Source organism: Podarcis bocagei (genome assembly GCF_964188305.1).
Source record: "Podarcis bocagei genome assembly, chromosome: 12".
NCBI lineage: Eukaryota > Metazoa > Chordata > Lepidosauria > Squamata > Lacertidae > Podarcis > Podarcis bocagei.
Genome location: NC_138137.1, coordinates 58,634,510 through 58,651,761, shown reverse-complemented (window position 1 = coordinate 58,651,761; position 17,252 = coordinate 58,634,510). Strand labels below are relative to the sequence as shown.

The window sequence follows — 17,252 nt, the reverse complement described above, 5'->3', positions numbered from 1 at the left end:
CAGCGTGATGCTGGGGCTGATGAGAATTGGGGTCCAAAATATCTGGAGTGCACCAGATTGGCCCAGGCTTTTTTTGAGCTGATTCTCAGTGCTGGTGTCTGTTTGATAAACCTCCCTTCTTCTGGGACTGCAGTGAAGGACCCATGGCACTCTCTGTTTGCTGCTGGGCTTAGCACCCATCCTCCCAGACCACACTCATACCTTGGGTTACAGACGCTTAAGGTTGCGTCTTTTCGGGTTACCGACCCGCCGAAACCCGGAAGTATCGGAACAGGTTGCTTCTGTGTTTCGGCGATCGCACATGCACAGAAGCAGTAAATTGTGGTTTACGCAGAAGCACCGAATTGCAACCCGTGCGTGCGCAGACACGGCGCTGCGGGTTGCGAACGTGCCTCCCGCATGGATCACGTTCGCAACCCGAGTGTCCACTGTATTGGCCATGCTAGTTGGGTCTGATGGGGGCTGGGGTCCAGCAACACCTGTTCCCCATACCTGGCCAGGGTGTGTGTGTGTGTGTGTGTGTGTGTGTGGCTTCTCCCCACCCCTTTCCCTCTTTTCTGTAGTAGGCTGCAACACAAGACTAAATACTGCTAGTTGGAGCATCTTGCTGCTGCTGCCATTTGTGCCTGGAGATCTTCAAACATCTGCCCTTGTAGCGCAGAGGCCTCTGTGATACAGGAAAACTGTTCCTGCAAGCTGCTGCTGCTGCTACTTTTCCTTTCTGCTTCTCCCACTCCTTCCGCAAACAGCTTGGAACTTCCTAGTTTTGCATCCCAGCCGATCCTTTAACGCACAGCTTTCCAAACTGTGTGTCAGGACACGTTAGCATGTCGGCTGCAGTGTATAGGCGTGTCTTGTGAAAGCTCCCCAATCTCCTCCTGGGGCTGGAAAGAGGTTAGTTTAACCTCCGGTTTGCTAGTAAAACTGAATGACTGTGTCGTGAAATAACGCATGCCTCAAAAGTGTGTCGCCAACATGAAAAGTTTGGAAAGCTCTGCTTTAGTGGCCAGACTGATTCGTATTCAAAGCTTGTGTAATGTTAGTTGCTGCTGATTTTATATTCTGACCTGAATCTGCTGTTCTGCCCTGAGCTAAACACCCAATTCCAGTTGTTTTGGTCTTTGCCTGGCGACTGTGTGTAGGGGGGAAGATACAATACTATGTTGAGCACTGTGTAAGCCTTCATCAGAGTTGACCCAAGCCAGAATTGGCTCTGCGACATCAGGCCCTGGTGCTGGCGCAGCTCAGACTAACACCTCTTAAAAAAAGAATATCCCCTTCTCTCTGTAGGGTGGGAACCAGTATTTCGCTTTGAGGCCCATCCAGTCCAGCAAGCAGATGCCCCAGTGGGAAGCCTGCAAAGAAGGACCTGGGTGCAACAGGAATTCTTCCCCACTTGCGATCTGGGGTAGCTCAGTTGGTAGAACAGGAGAGACTTAATCTCAGGGTCGTGGGTCAAGAAATTCCTGCATTGCAGGGGGTAGACTAGATTACCCTTGCGGGTCCCTTCCAGCTCTGATTCTGCAATCTGCAGCAGCTGGGATTCAGATGCACACTCAGTTAAGGGGAAGCATAGCTGTGGTGAGTGATAGCCGTTGCCTTGTCCTGCCATTTGTCCTGCTGCCGCGAGTTGATTGCAACTCTTCTCCAGAATCCAGGCCAGGCATAGGCAAACTCAGCCTTCCAGATGTTTGGGACTAACTCCCATCATCCCTAGCTAACAGGTCCGTATAGTTAAAGCTATGGTTTTCCCAGTAGTGATGTATGGAAGTGAGAGCTGGACCATAAAGAAGGCTGATCGCCAAAGAATGGATGCTTTTGAATTCTGGTGCTGGAGGAGACTCTTGAGAGTCCCATGGACTGTAAGAAGATCAAACCTCTCCATTCTGAAGGAAATCAGCCCTGAGTGCTCACTGGAAGGACAGATTCTGAAGCTGAGGCTCCAAGACTTTGGCCACCTCAGGAGAAGAGAAGACTCCCTGGAAAAGACCCTGATGCAAGGAGAAGGGGACGACAGAGGACGAGATGGTTGGACAGTGTTCTCGAAGCTACCAGCATGAGTTTGACCAACCTGCGGGAGGCAGTGGAAGACAGGAGTGCCTGGCGTGCTCTGGTCCAGGGGGTCACAAAGAGGCGGACATGACTAAACAAGAACAACAAACAGGGCCAGTGGTCAGGGATGATGGGAATTGTAGTCTCAAAACATCTGGAGGGCCGAGCTTGCCTATGCCTGGTCTAGGAAAACCGATGGGACCCTAACCCTTTATGGGTGAAGGCAGTCATCTCAAAATATTTATTTTCTTCCAGGTTCCATCTAATTCGTGAAGGAAAACGCCAGGTTTTTAGAGCACTTAGACTAAGGATATACATTATGAGAGACACCTTATTGCTTATGTCTACCCAGCAGTGGTTTCGGGAAAGTTCCTATTGCCCTTCTCATAATTTTGCTCTAAAAATGAGCAAATGTGATGCACCACCATTCCAGATATCTTTAAAGCCTTCCGTTCCCAGTAGCTTGGACCCAAGCTGACCACGAAAGCAGAATTTGCTGGTGCAATCTACCTCGAGTTTGCCCAAACTCGACTTGCAGATCCTTCGCTCAAGAGTTTTAAAAAGAGGAGATTCCCCATTAACGGGTGGAGACCCTGTGTCGCCTTTCAGATTTTGCTGGACTATTAATTCCCACCATCCCTGGCCTTTAGCCATGCTGGTTTCTGGGGTTGCCGAAAGTTGGAGTCCTACAAAATCTGGAAGCGCTCAGGTGTCCCCGTCCAGACCCCAACGCTGAGCTCTTAAAACCTTACCCATTTCTAAGAGAGCAGGCTTCTGGACTTTCATGAGTGTTAAAAATGTTCTACCTGGCTGTTTTGCTCCATCCATCCGCAGTGTTAAATTAGATTTACCCTATACTGTGATTCATTTAAAAGTGCAGGAAAAGCTCCACCAGTGGTGTTGATGCTGTGAACCTCAACTTGCAGGCAAGATGGCCCGAGTTTGTCTCACAGCTGTGTTTTCAGTGTTTTCGTCTCTGGGACTCGCCTTTCAGAAAGGGGTCCCTAAATACATTATTTTAAACCATATACCTGCATGGTTAGTATTGCAGCTATCGCAACCTGTTATCTATCAGGCCACGACTCTCTTACATTGTGGTGCAGGATGGCAGGATCGATCCCAGTACAAGACAGCTTGCATGTTCCTGTATTGCAGGGGGTTGGACTAGACCAGGGTTTCTCAAACTTGGGTCTCCAGCTGTTTTTGGACTACAACTCCCATCATCCTTAGCTAGTCAGGGATGATGGGGATTGTAGTCCAAAAACTGTTGGAGACCCAAGTTTGGGAAACCTTTGGCTAGATGATCCACAGGGTCCATTCTAACAAGACCTTTCTTGGATTCTGTGACTCAGTGGTGTGCCCAGTAATCCAGTGACCTTTTCCAGATGAGCAAATGGGCATAAATCGAAGATCGCCTTCGTAATACTGGGATTAAATGTGCTAAAACTGGGGTGGGAAACCTTTGGCCTTCCAGATGTTGGGCCACAACCCCTCACCCAATCCCTGATCAATGGGGCTGCTGAGAGTCCAACAGCATTTGAACCCACCCCTTCAGCAAAAGTAGCTGCTCCAAATCGACTCGAAATTCACCTGCCTTGAAGATTGCGACTCTCCACTCGTCCACCCAAGCAGGTAAAGAATGCAGACTTCCACGTCGATAATAATAATAATAATAATAATAATAAATTATTATCGATTATCGATTATTATCGATGGCTTTTCCCTTTTTTAAAAAAAAAAAAATTAAAATATTGGGAGTGACTTGAAAACCTTACAGCACACAACCCCTATCCATGTTTACTCAGAAGTAAATCCAGCCAAATTCAGTGGGACTTACTCCCAGGTGAGAGGGTTTAAAATTGCCGCCTCAATCTCGACACCTTTGTTTCATGGGACAGGATGAAGCAGAACCTGTAAAGGTAAAGGGAGCCCTGACCATTAGGTCCAGTTGTGGCCGACTCTGGGGTTGCAGCGCTCATCTTGCTTTATTGGCCGAGGGAGCCGGCATACAGCTTCAGGGTCATGTGGCCAGCATGACTAGGCCGCTTTTGACGAACCAGAGCAGCACACGGAAACGCCGTTTACCTTCCCACCAGAGTGGTACCTATTTATCTACTTGCACTTTGACGTGCTTTCAAACTGCTAGGTTGGCAGGAGCAGGGACAGAGCAACGGGAGCTCACCCCGTCGCGGGGATTCGAACCTCCGACCTTCTGATCGGCAAGCCCTAGGCTCCTAATTGGCGGTTGCTCAGGTGCAGAGCATCTGCTGTGCGTGCAGCAGGTCCCAAGTTCGAATCCTGAACGGCATCTCTGGGAGAGCCTGGTTTCAAATCTCCAGTCAAGGTAGACAACACTGGTATAAGCCTCTAGTTCAAGGCTGCAGTGTTTTAAGTTTGATTTCCTCTGTGTGATTTGAGAATCCCTGCTCGCTTTAAGAAAAACAGTTCTACGTGAAAGCGAGCCCTGTGTGATTCGGTGGTGCTTGCTCCTAGGTAAACAGGGATAGGATTGTAGCCTTAAAACGTCACTGCTTTGCTCCAGTGCGCTGCAAGTTGCAAGCGAATATCCTCAGGTTTTAATTGAGTGAAGAAAATCTTGGTATTAGGCTGCCAGTCTTGGGGGGGGGGCTTTCTCTTGGGGGCAGAGTAGCCCTTCTGAGGCAGAAGCACCATTTTGCAAGCTCTCTAACCCCAAGCAATCTTCAGCGCATGGAGGGTTCGTGTGTAAGAGAGAAACTGCAGGAACCAGATAATAATGAATAGGTTTAAAAATGAAGTTGCAGCTGCAAAGTATTAGCCCGCCCTGGAAAGAAAAAAATACCCTGATGTTGTAACTAGATTTTATTGTGCAGAAAGACTTATACCCACTGTAAGGGAGATAAATGAACATTTTGCCAGCCACAAACGATGGGAGTGACATGGAACTTGGCAGTTTGCTTGGAGGATAAACGGAAGCATTTTGCAAAAGTCAATACGATGGTGCAAAATCCCTAACCTTTAAGAAAAACAAGGGGTGAGTTTTAAGATTGCAGTCAGAAAACCTAACTGTATTTAATAATTGATACGATACTGGTAGAGAGCTAATGAGAGAGAGAGAGAGAAAGCAACTAAATAAATCTGAAAAACTGATAGTTGGGAGAAAAAATATTAATATAGATCTATTATTTCAAATACGATTATAGTTGGGATAGCGGCATAGATCTATTACTTAGAGATGTAAATGTTTTGAATAAGAGAGCAGATGTACTGAATATATTTGTTTCACAGAGCAGAGGAGAATAATGTGCTCATAACAATGAACTTTTTTCCATTTGTAAACTAGGGAAGATTTTAAGTTGTTTATCAGCAATAAACATTTTTAGTAGATCTAACGGCTTTGCAACTTTTAAAAAGTTTGTCTGGTACTTTGACGGGCACACTGATCTCAAGAGAAACACGTTAAACACCCGCATTTCAAAGATAAGGAGGATAACCGTAACGCCTGCTCCCACTTGACCAAATTCAGTGGCAGGCAGTTCCAGGGGCAAAAGCAGGCCGAGCGAAACACAAAGCAGCAATCCCTCTTGCTGTTCTGGCTTCTGGGATAGCTGCGCAGCCTGCATTCGCTCCATAAGACGCACACACATTTCCCCTTACTTTTAAGGAGGGAAAAAGTGAGTCTTGTAGAGCAAAAAATAAGGTATGTTTCCCAAATCCCCTTGCCAAAAGAGCATTTGTAAAAAAAGACACTCCTTTTAAATCCTGGTTGACGGGTCAAAAATTTAGGAGGAATGTTAAAGCGCAAGATCTGAAGGAGCGTCTCCACCCCCATCGTTCAGCCCAGACACTGAGGTCCAGCTCCGAGGGCCTCCTGGCGGTTCCCTCCCTGCGAGAAGTGAGGTTACAGGGAACCAGGCAGAGGGCCTTCTCGTGGTGGCACCCGCCCTGTGGAACGCCCTCCCATCAGATGTCAAGGAAATAAATATCTGACTTTTAGAAGACATCTGAAGGCAGCTCTGTTTAGGGAAGTTTTTAACATTCGATTAATTATTGTGAGTTGTAGTCCCAAAAGAGGGGGATGTGGGTCTCCTAACAAATCTCCGTCTCTTGGCAGCTGTAAGGAGGGATGTTGCCCATCGGCAGCTAGTGGTGGCGCCTAGGTGAAGCCAGGTTCACATCTGGATAAAACTACCCTTGGGTGGGTGCCATTTGAACTTGGCAATTTGGCAACTGATGGCTACGTATTACCTCCAGCTCCAAAAGGCGGCGTATTTCTGTGCATCAGTTCCTGAGAATCACAAGTGCTGCTGTGCTCAGATTCTGCTTGCAGTTTTTACACAGGCATTTGTGAGTACAGGATGCTGAACGTTGGCCAGTGGCCTGACCCAGCCGGCTTTTCTTACGTTACAAAGGAAGACTTCCAAGAGAGAATCTTTTAACATACCACTTAAATAAGTGCAGCAAGTTTCAGAAAGTCCGATAATGCACTCCCAAATCTGAAATTCTGAAACCATTCCAGCACCGTGCCATTTTACTTTTTCTCTGCATTATCTGAACTATGTTACAGATAGGTAGCCGTGTTGGTCTGCCATAGTCAAAATAAAAAAAATTCCTTCCAGTAGCACCTTAAAGACCAACTAAGTTAGTTCTTGGTATGAGCTTTCGTGTGCATGTGTATCTGAAGAAGTATGCATGCACACGAAAGCTCATACCAAGAACTAACTTAGTTGGTCTTTAAGGTGCTACTGGAAGGAATTTTTTTATTTTATCTGAACTATGTACTGGCTGTTTCTTCGAATATCTTTTTTCCTATTTATTTTTATTTGGTAACCATTTCTCCCTTTCCGAGGAATGAACAAAAACTTTCAAAGTTCCCAGCGTCCCTGACTTAAGATTCCCACACCTCAGCTCTGCCTACCAAGCGCTTACTGGCTAATAAATAAATTAATAAAATAAAATTTATTATTATTATTATGGTGCCTTTCGACTGCAGTGAGACCAGAAGAGGACCATTTCATTGTTGCACTGGCAAAAGCTTAAGCAGTCATGAACTTGCTATTCAGACACAAGGATTTTGTTTTAGTCATTTTTATTTTTAATTACTCGGTACCACAGCTCTCTCAAAAATGGCAAAGGCTACAATCTCACCTACATGGGAGGAAGCCCCACTGAATTCAGTAGGACTTACTTCCAAGTAGACATGGGTGCAGCAGTGCTGCAAGGCAGCTACTTGAGCTTTCTCCTTTTTTCTCCTGCAGCATAAAAGATGGGCATATACCCCAATCAAATCTCTTAAGTCTATGCCGAAGATAAGCAAAAGTATCGGAATTCTGCTATTTTCCAACATAGCCTACACTTGAAATTCGGGTTCCCTGCTCTTTAGTAAATGCATTTCAGAAAAAAAGAACATGAGAGTGCTTATTTTTAACTCTGGATTTCACATCAGTCAAGGCTGACAGATTTTTATTTTTAAGCAGTGGCGTACGGCTACAAGCCACAAATATTTATGATAAATTATTTCAACTCTGCCCTCCCATCAAATTCACGCAGCTGCCCATGTCAGAAAACTCTTGCACCGCAAAAAGAAAAAAGTGTTAAGATTTCAAGTTTTAGGTTTTATTAGGGTCCCAACAAGCTCTGTCGCAAAACATGATTTAAGTGCGTTGTGCAATCAGTTTTAACATTTCCTGGATGATTTAAGCGTATGAGTTGTGCGGATGGCTTCTGGAAGACCTAAACCACTTCATCTTGTGCAGCTTGTAGAGGGGAGAACGGTTGCTCTTCAGAAATCTGGGCGATCCTTTTTCAGCTTATCGTAGTCCACATTCACCGCATAGAACTGGAAGAGGGAAGCACAGCTGTTAGGATGAAAATCCTATCCGTACAAAGGGTTACCTCCCACTTGGACTACTGCCATGCGCTCTACGTGGGTCTACCTTTGAAGGTGACTCGGAAACTACAATTAATCCAGAATGCGGCAGCTAGACTGGTAACAAGAAATGGCCGCCGAGACTATATAACACTGGTCCTGAAACATTGGCTCCCAGTACATTTCCGAGCACAATTCAAAGTGCTGGTGCTGACCTTTCAAGCCCTAAATGGCCCAGTATACCTGAAGGAGCATCTCCACCCCATCGTTCTGCCCGGACACTGAGGTCCAGCGCCGAGGGCCTTCTAGCGGTTCCCTCATTGCGAGAAGTGAGGTTACAGGGAACCAGGCAGAGGGCCTTCTCGGTGGTGGCGCCCACCCTGTGGAATGCCCTCCCATCAGATGTCAAGGAGATAAAGAACCACACAACTTTTAGAAGACATCTGAAGGCAGCCCTGTATCAGTAAGTTTTTAATGTTTGACATTATTTTTTATATTTTGTTGGAAGCCGCCCATAGCGGCTGGGGAACTCCAGCCAGATGGGCAGGGTATAAGTAATAAAAAGTATTATTATTGATTTAACTAGGAGAAAAGTTATGAACGAAGCACACTAACAAGATGTAGTGCGTGCACCATTTCATGTTTTACTGGAAAACCTTAGGTCACTGTTACTTGGAAGGCAGTGCCTTGAGGGAACAGTCCCCCCTTGGGTCCACTCCTTGGCTATAAATAGGAGATCTGACTTATGACTTCAGCACTGCCATTACAGAGTGACAGCGCCACCATAATTTCACCATTGCAACCAGCTGTTTCATTTCCACTTACCTTGGATCCCAAACGCCTTGCGAGTCAAATGTTTTAGCTCCTGAATGCCGCAAACCTGGAAGTGAGTGTTCCAGTTTGCAAACATTCTTTGGAACCCGAATGTCTGACGCAACGTCCGTGGCTTCCGATTGGCTGCAGCAGCTTCCTGCAGCCAATCGGAAGCAGCGCCTTGGTTTCTGAACATTTTGGAAGGCGAACGGACTTCCGGAGCGGATTCCGTTCGACTTCCGAGGTACCACTGTATTTGAAAGACCGGTTATTGAGTATATAAACCCTGAAGCCCAAACGAAGTTTCTGGTTTTTTTTAGGTCTCAATCATTTGAGAGCTATAGATCATAAAATGGTGAAAGAAGATTTTGTGAAAGCCTAGAAAGTAGCACTCCGTTTTAGGCTATTTTATTCCAGTGGACTCAAGAAAGGCTAAATTCTTCTCTGGATTGCATCAAAAGTTTTTGGTCTCCCAGAACAAGCCTTTAAACCTTTTAACAGCTCAGGTTGTACCCAAATAGTGACATTATGCAAGACTAGACACCTCATTTTCATTGTCTCTCCTTACTTACTGGACCTGGCTCGCCCCTGAAAATCATCTGCCGGGGGTTGTGAAGTAGCCCAGAATGCAACCCTTAAGTTTCATAGTTTTGCAGAATAAATAGTAATCTCCTCTGACAGTAGGAGGCCAGAAATGTACACGGTCTTAGTTGCCCTGTTCTCCAGATTGCAGACAATTTGCACGCATGCCAAGACTTTTGGATCACTATATTATGATCAGTTGAAGTTATAGGACTGGCAGCCACCTTAACCAACTAAATTTGCAGCATATTACGCGTTTTAAGGAAATCTGTATACATCTGCATATAAATAAAAGTTTAAGAAACAGATTGGTGTTTAAATAATGTATGCCACTGTTGTTGGAGAGAGCCCTTTAACAAAGCCATTTTCCCTTCTCACTCAAAGGTGAGACTTACCACCTGCAGGTGATAAAGCCTTTTATAGTTAATTGGTTTTTAAATTAAATCAGGAGCACCTGCTTAAATATTTATCAGCTAAATGTTGCATCCTTATTCAGAATGCATGAACACATCATCACAGTGAGATTTATTTTCCAGGCTGCTGGTTGCCTTTCCTGGATCTCTGAGTAACGTTTACATTGCAAGAGTTTGTACGTTTTGTTTAGAACGCAACACTAAACATCTCAAGTTATTTACAGCACCGGTTCTCAAAGTGTTCTCATTTTCACATGCCTCTGGCCTCTTTTAGCAACACAGCCGGACAACGGCTTTTATACAAAGCCAAATATGGGAGAAACAGAGCTTTCTGCTCTCTTTGGCAGACAAGAGCTGGGATGCCTTAAATATCACACAGTTGTGCAAGGGCAGGCAGAATGTACTACAAGGGGCAAGCAGATTCCACGCTACCCAGAAATAATTGCCTTAGGCAAGAAAGAGCAAGGCACAAGGAAGTATTTTCAGAGCTGAACTGCAAGAAACTGGGTAAGTGCCTAGGAGCCCGAAACAGGCAGTTAATATCACAATTCTTCTGTTGTGCACACACTGAAATTATACCCCATTGATTCAGTAGGAGGAAAAGATCTCTAATCATTCATCTTTAATAGGCTTAAAAGCAATTTTGCAGGCAGAATCACGGGTCAATGGCAGCAACTCAGGGATTTATCATGTAGAGTTGAGAAGATTGAACCAGAGGGGAGAGTGAAGAATCACAGAAGGGACCCGAGGGTCATCTAGTCCAACCCCCTGAAATGCTGTAATCACACATTATTATTATTAACCGCCTTTCATCCCTGAACCACCATAGTTTAGTGGTCCCAGGCCCTAAGGAAGTCAGACTATCCTCCACCAGGGCCTTTTCCGTGATGGCTCCGACCTGGTGGAATGATCTGTCACATGAGACCAGGGCCCTTCAGGATTTAACCTCCTTCCATTGGGCCTGTAAGACAAAGCTATTCCGCCTGGCCTTTAATTTGAATTCAGCCTGATCTTCTATTTCCCTTCTCTTCCCTCCCCCTCCCCTTTTATGAAGATCACCCGCTCTGAGACCCCACAGCTAATTCTCCCCTGGCCTCCTCGCTGGCCAAGTAGGACCAATTCTGCCAGCTAGCCCTGGGGATTATCTAATGCTTATTTCCCCTAAATTGATTTTTGAATTTTACTGTTATTCATGTTTTTACACTGTATTTTATGCTGCTTTTATAATTAAGTGTTTTAAATTTGCTGTTAGCCGCCCTGAGCCCGGTTTTTGAACCGGGAAGGGTGGGGTATAAATAAAAAACTATCATCATCCATAGATCTCAAGGAGGGTTCACTGGTTATATTAAATGTCACCAAGAAAAAATGGTGCCTCAACATTTTGTTGTGGCAACCATAACCTAGGTTTAAGGTGCTATTTGGTGATTAGCTTAAATATCTGAGTTGGATTTCTACTCCCATCATTCCTAATCCATGGATGGGGCTGATGGGACTTGGAGTCCAGTAACCTCTGCTGGACACCAGACTCCCCATTCCTGGCCCATAGGATAGCCAGCACTATAACCCTAGTTAGGTATTTTGTACCATACCTTGTACTGGTCATTGGGTCCCAGTTTGTTCCAAGGCTCCGGGTTGTTCTTTCTGTCCCAGCTAGGCAGAGAAACGTGACAAGAGGAAGACAGCAGTCAGTACATCTTTGTAAGAAGGAGAAAAACCTACAGCATGAAGCATAACCACTCTACCCAATTGTTGGCACAAGGTTCTCACCAATTTAATGATCATGGCCTCCTCAATGCCACCAGAAGCGCACACTTCTTTTATAATGTGGGATGTAAAAAAAAAAAGCCGACCATATCACAAGTATTAGTAAAACTCCTTTAAGGTAAAGGTAAAGGGACCACTGACCATTAGGTCCAGTTGTGACCGACTCTGGGGTTGCAGCGCTCATCTCGCTTTATTGGCCAAGGGAGCTGGCGTACAGCTTCCGGGTCATGTGGCCGGCATGACTAAGCCGCTTCTGGCAAACCAGAGCAGTGCACAGAAACGCCGTTTACTTTCCCGCCGGAGCGGTACCTATTTATCTACTTGCACTTTGAGGTGCTTTTGAACTGCTAGGTTGGCAGGAGCAGGGACCGAGCAACGGGAGCTCACCCCGTCGCAGGGCTTCGAACCGCCTACCTTCTAATTGGCAAGCCCTAGACTCTGTGGTTTAACCCACAGCGCCACCCGCATCCCTCCTTAACTGGCTTTAAAGCACCACGAAGCCACCATGTCAAAAGTTCCATTACAGTCATACCTCAGGTTACAGACACTTCAGGTTGCGGGTTTTCAGGATATGGATGCGCCGAAACCCGGAAGTACCGGAACGGGTTACTTCCAGGTTTCGGCGCTCGCACATGTGCAGAAATGCTAAATTGCTCTTTGTGCATGCGCAGAAGCCCCAAATTGCAAACTGCGCATGTGCAGACGCGGCGCTGCGGGTTGCGAACGTGCTTCCTGCACGGATCATGTTCGCAACCCGAGCGTCTACTGTATCTTGATATACCACATATGAACATGTACAACTGATGAAGCCCAGGAGGCGAAACAAGGCATTATTCCGGAAATCCTTGTCAAGATTCTGTGGAACTGTAATAAGTTCCCATTTCCATTTTATGAGCATACAAAGACATACATACATACAACTAGCAGATATTTGGACTCTATGAATGAACTGATCTATTGGGACTTCTGTTTACATTGTTGTACTTTATGCGTTGATTATGTGCAAGAGAAGTATTTGTTACTGTGATAAAATACAGAAGAGAATTGTTTATGTGAATGCACAGCCGGTTTGGTGTGTTTGGCAACCCAATCCTACATTTTCTTCTGGGTCGCGGGTGGCGCTGCTGTCTAAACCACTGAGCCTCTTGGGCTTGCCGATCGGAAGGTCGGCTTTTCGCATCCACGTGACGGTGGTGAGCTCTCATTGTTCGGTCCCAGCTCCTGCTAACCTAGCAGTTCAAAAGCATGCCAGTGCAAGTAGATAAATAGGTACCACTGTGGCGGGAAGGTAAACAGTGTTTCTGTGTGCTCTGGTTTCCGTCGCGGTGTCCCGTTGCACCAGAAGCGGTTTTGTCATGCTGGCCACATGACCCAGAAAGCTGTCTGTGGACAAACGCATCTCCCTCCCGTGAAAGCGAGATGAGCACCACAACCCCATAGTCGCCTTTGACTGGGCTTAACTGCCCAGGGGTCCTTTATGTTTTACCTACACTTTCTCCATGGCAGGCTCCTGTTAGTCTTTGTGCTTTCTGCACACAGTTAATTGGCTTTACAGTCATACCTCGGGTTACAGACGCTTCAGGGTATGTGTTTCCGGGTTGCGTACTGTGCCGAACCCGGAAGTACCATAACAGGTTACTTCTGGGTTTCAGCGCTCGCGCATGCGCACAAACACCAAATCGCAACCTGCGCGTGCGCACACACGGCAGGTAAAATACCCTTTTAGCTATGCTGTACTGCTCATTGCAATGCCTTGGATACAACTCAGCTGATGAATGGCAATGCTATTATGATTGATTTTCTTGCTCTAAAGCTAAGAAGCTGATGCTAATGTTTCACTGTGGTTTTATAATTGGTTGGAAGCCACCCAGAATGACTGGGGCAACCCAGTCAGATGGGAGCCATATAAATTTGATTATTATACTACCTCTGCAGCACAGCATGCCACATTTTATTCAGGTGGTGCTTTAAGATGGCAACACTTAAAGAAGTGGCAAAAGGTCTGCCCCCAAGAAGCTTGGAAGATTAGTCATCAGCCTGACCCTGCCATGCCATCAATCCCTGCCGCTGGGTTCCAAGATGGTTTTCGGTGGCAGTGTCGCTTCTGAAAAGAAGCAAGCTCACATCCACTTAGGCCACGGATCCCTGTGGTTAATTTTGAGTAAAGTAAGGCAGTGTGCAGCTGCCACGGATAGGAGTTAAGCTTAGGTCCCATTCAAAAGCGCTGCCTCGTATTCATCTGTGAAGGACACCTGGGGCGATCACGTGACGTGGTTTTGTGGGGGTGGCAATTGTCAGCACCATGGCAAGGGCTCTGCAAAGCAGCTACTATACAGTGGACGCTTGGGTTGTGAACGTGATCCGTGTGGGATGCACGTTCGCAACCCGCAGGACTCGCAACCCGCAGCAGCGCATCTGCACACACGCGGGTTGCAATTCGGCGCTTCTGCACATGCACAAAGCGTGGTCCCCGAAACCCAGAAGTAACCCGTTCTGGTACTTCTGGGTTTCGGTGGGTCCATAACCTAAAAAACGCAACCTGAAGCGTCTGTAACCCAAGGTATGACTGTACTCTATTCCGAACTTAAAAATGGAAAGTGTAATGCTGGTGGTCAACAAAAGAGGTTTAAAGACTGTCTCAAGGCAAATCTTTAAAAATGTAGTATAAACACCGACAATTGGGAAACACTGGCCAGTGATAGCTCCAATTGGAGAACAGCCTTTCCCAAAGGTGTCATGGGCTTTGAAGACGCTCGAACTCAGGACGCAAGGGAGAAATGTGCTAAGAGGAAGGCACACTTGGCAAACCCACTCCGTGATCAACTCCCACCTGGACACCTATGTGGAAGGACGTGTGGATCCAGAATTGGCCTCCACAGTCACTTACGGACTCACTGTTAAAACCGTGTTTAGGGAAGACAATCTTACTCGGCTACGAGGGATCGCCAAAGAGAGAAAGGCTGACTTACCAGACATCAGGATTGCGAAGAGCAAGGCGCATGATGTAGAGGCCCGCGCCGGTCCCTCCAATTCCAATAAAGATGAACAGAGGAATCAACTGTGATAAACAGAATGTTTCGAGATCAAAAGCGGAAGTTGAATACCAGGATAAGTCGCCATCGCACGTTTGAACCGAAGGGGAATGTGTCAGACCCCAAAGTAGGTAACCTGATATCCTTAAAGGGGTGAGGATATGGAAGGGAAAGAACAGGGGGGAGGTATTTGCAAAGGGAAAGTTGTCACTGGTAGGGGCACATATTCAAATCCACCTGCGTCCACGTTTTCTGTCCAAGATACTGTGGCCCCATCAGGATGACCTCCCATGACAAAGTGTGGGTGGGAGAGGTCAACTATGAATCACACCTCCACACTCAAGCAACCCTTTAGGCAGACAACATGCCTCTTCAGTCTGCTCCCAGGTTGTTAGCTAATTTTTTTTAAGTCTCCCTTTGCAATTTTTATTTACGAGAGAATTTCTAACCTGGTATTTCTAACCTGCCTTTCTTCCAAAGATTCCTGGGGAGGTTACATTAGAACAAAATGCGAGAGAATAAAAGCGATTCGGCACTGCTTGTAGATAAAAGCATAGCACACACCCCATGAACCACCTGGGCTCTCATCTGCGACAGAAACCAAATTCCTCTTACCTGCCTGCCCACCCAAAAATCCCAGGCAAAGAGGTTCGTTTTCACAGGGTATCAATGCAGATGTTGTTGAAAGCCAACTCCCATCGGCATAGCCAATGGTCAGAGATGATGGGAGCTGGACCAACAACATCTGGAAGGCACTAAGTTGGTGATGGCTGCCACAAACCTCTTTGCTGGGTCTCTTTTGGCAGCGGGGGTTAGCAAAATTAAGGTGGTGTTAGTAGAAACATAGTGCTGCTGGCAAACCCGCCTGAGAAAGTGGTCTGCACAGGCATTTTAAGAGCTCAAAGGAGTTAACATCACAGAGGCCAAGAGAAGGGGAGGAAGCAGCTCCCAGGCTCTGCAAGGCCCAGAAAGCTAAATTATTCTTCTTTTACCAAGGGAAATCCAATTTTTTCTAAAGCACCTTTGGAGGAGGGGAGGGGCTATTGCCCCCAAAAAGCTGCATCCTAACCCTTTAGACTTAAAACAATACAATACAAGCCTATTCACTCATTTATCTGTGCCTATTATTTATTGACAAGTTTTATATTTCTTACTGTATGCTATGTTTACCTCTCCACCCACTGCAGAGAAGAAGGGCGGTTTAGGAGTGTTGCCATTGCTTAAAAATAAAACGAAATTTGTTGCAGCCTGCTTTGGTCTTTCTAGCATAACTAAAAAAACAACAGAATTCTGTTGCCATCTGGGGTCGTCGTCGTCCCCCCACATACCTAAAAAAAAATAGGATTTGTTGCAATCTGTTTCCTTTCCTCGTGTAATTAAAAGCAAAGGAGAATTTGTTGCAATCTGGGTTTCCCTCCTCACTCCCTTTGCATACCTAAAAAAACACACGATTTGTTGCAATCTGCTTCCTTTCCTTCAGTAATTAAAAGTAAAGGAGAATTCGTAGCAACCTGGGGTTTGTTTTTTTTTTTGTTCCTTTGCAACAAATCCTTTTTTTTTTTTAGGTATGCAAAGGAAAACAAAAAAGACCCCCCACATTGAAACAAATTCCCCTTTGCCTTTTTAATTGCATGAGGACAGAAAGCAGATTGCAACAAATCCTATCTTTTTCTTTTAGGTATTCAATCTGTTTAGGTATGCAATTAAAAGGGCAAAGGGGAATTTGTTGCAATGTGAGGGGTTTGTTTGTTTGTTTTTGTCTTCCTTTGCATACCTAAAAAAAGGGGAAAAAGAGGATTTCTTGCAATCTGTGGGGGTTTCTTTGTTTTTGTTTTCCTTTGCATACCTAAAAAAGGGGAAAAAGAGGATTTCTTGCAAGCTGTGGGGGGTTTCTTCGTTTTTGTTTTCCTTTGCATACCTTAAAAAAAGAGGATTTCTTGCCATCTTGTGTCTCGCAATCTTCCCCGCGCGAGGAACAAAATTCGAAATAAAAGAAGAATGCAATAAAAAGGGCAAAGGAGGCGGCTCGGGGCGGGGCGCAGAAAACGCTGGGCTCCCCCCTCCCCCCCATAGCGCTCCCTTCGCCTCAGGAAACAAACCCCTCCCCCCCCCGCCTATAGCGCTCCCTCCGGGACTCACGCTCGGGTGCTTCTTCGCGTGGGTGAGCATGAGGCGGAACATGGCGGCGGCGGCGGCGGACCGGACGGCGTCGAAGGAGGAGCTGCAGCAGCGACGACGACAACCCCGACCGTCCCTTTTTTTCCTTCTGCCTCAGCGGCCGCCTGACGAGCGCCCAATGTCACTCGAGGACCCCGCTCGAGGACCCCTCTCGGGCTGCCCCTGGAACCGCCTGCAGGGAAAGGAAGCCATTTGCCGCCCCGAGCGACGCGCTCCGAAGTAAACCAGCCGATAAAAAAGGGCCCAGGCGGGCGCCCGGCTCGAATAAGTCGATTGCTCTCCCCTCGTCCGCGTCGAAGGGAATGCAGGCAGTTGGGTAGACAGCTACAAATAGAGGAGCGGAGAGAAGGCAGGCAGCGGCCCGCCGCTAGGGGTCGCCGGACTACAACTCCCGCCGCGCCGGACTGTCGGCGGCGACAGCAGGGGCTGCTGGGAGTTGGAGTCCGAAGATAGCTGACGGGCTGGTTTGCGGCGTGTGGCTGGAGAGAGGCGAAGGAGGTGGGGCGCTGCACACGCCCCCTGCAGGCTTGGCGGGCGTTGTGCATCTGGCAGGTGCTGGAGACTTGGAGC

General features: G+C 46.7%; 2 protein-coding genes across 4 annotated transcripts in view; both read right to left on the bottom strand.

The window, feature by feature from the left end:
* The window catches only part of LOC308569721 (uncharacterized protein), a 198,718-nt gene that overhangs the window by 48,154 nt on the left and 133,312 nt on the right, over positions 1–17,252 (bottom strand). The window lies entirely within an intron of this gene.
* On the bottom strand, positions 7,626–16,819 carry NDUFA4 (NDUFA4 mitochondrial complex associated). Its single transcript, XM_081163989.1, has 4 exons — positions 16,644–16,819; positions 14,442–14,530; positions 11,298–11,358; positions 7,626–7,870 (listed from the first exon to the last, which is right to left on the bottom strand). Exons 1-4 carry the CDS (start codon positions 16,683–16,685, stop codon positions 7,814–7,816), a joined length of 249 nt encoding a protein of 82 aa, XP_081020115.1. The 5' UTR covers positions 16,686–16,819; the 3' UTR covers positions 7,626–7,813.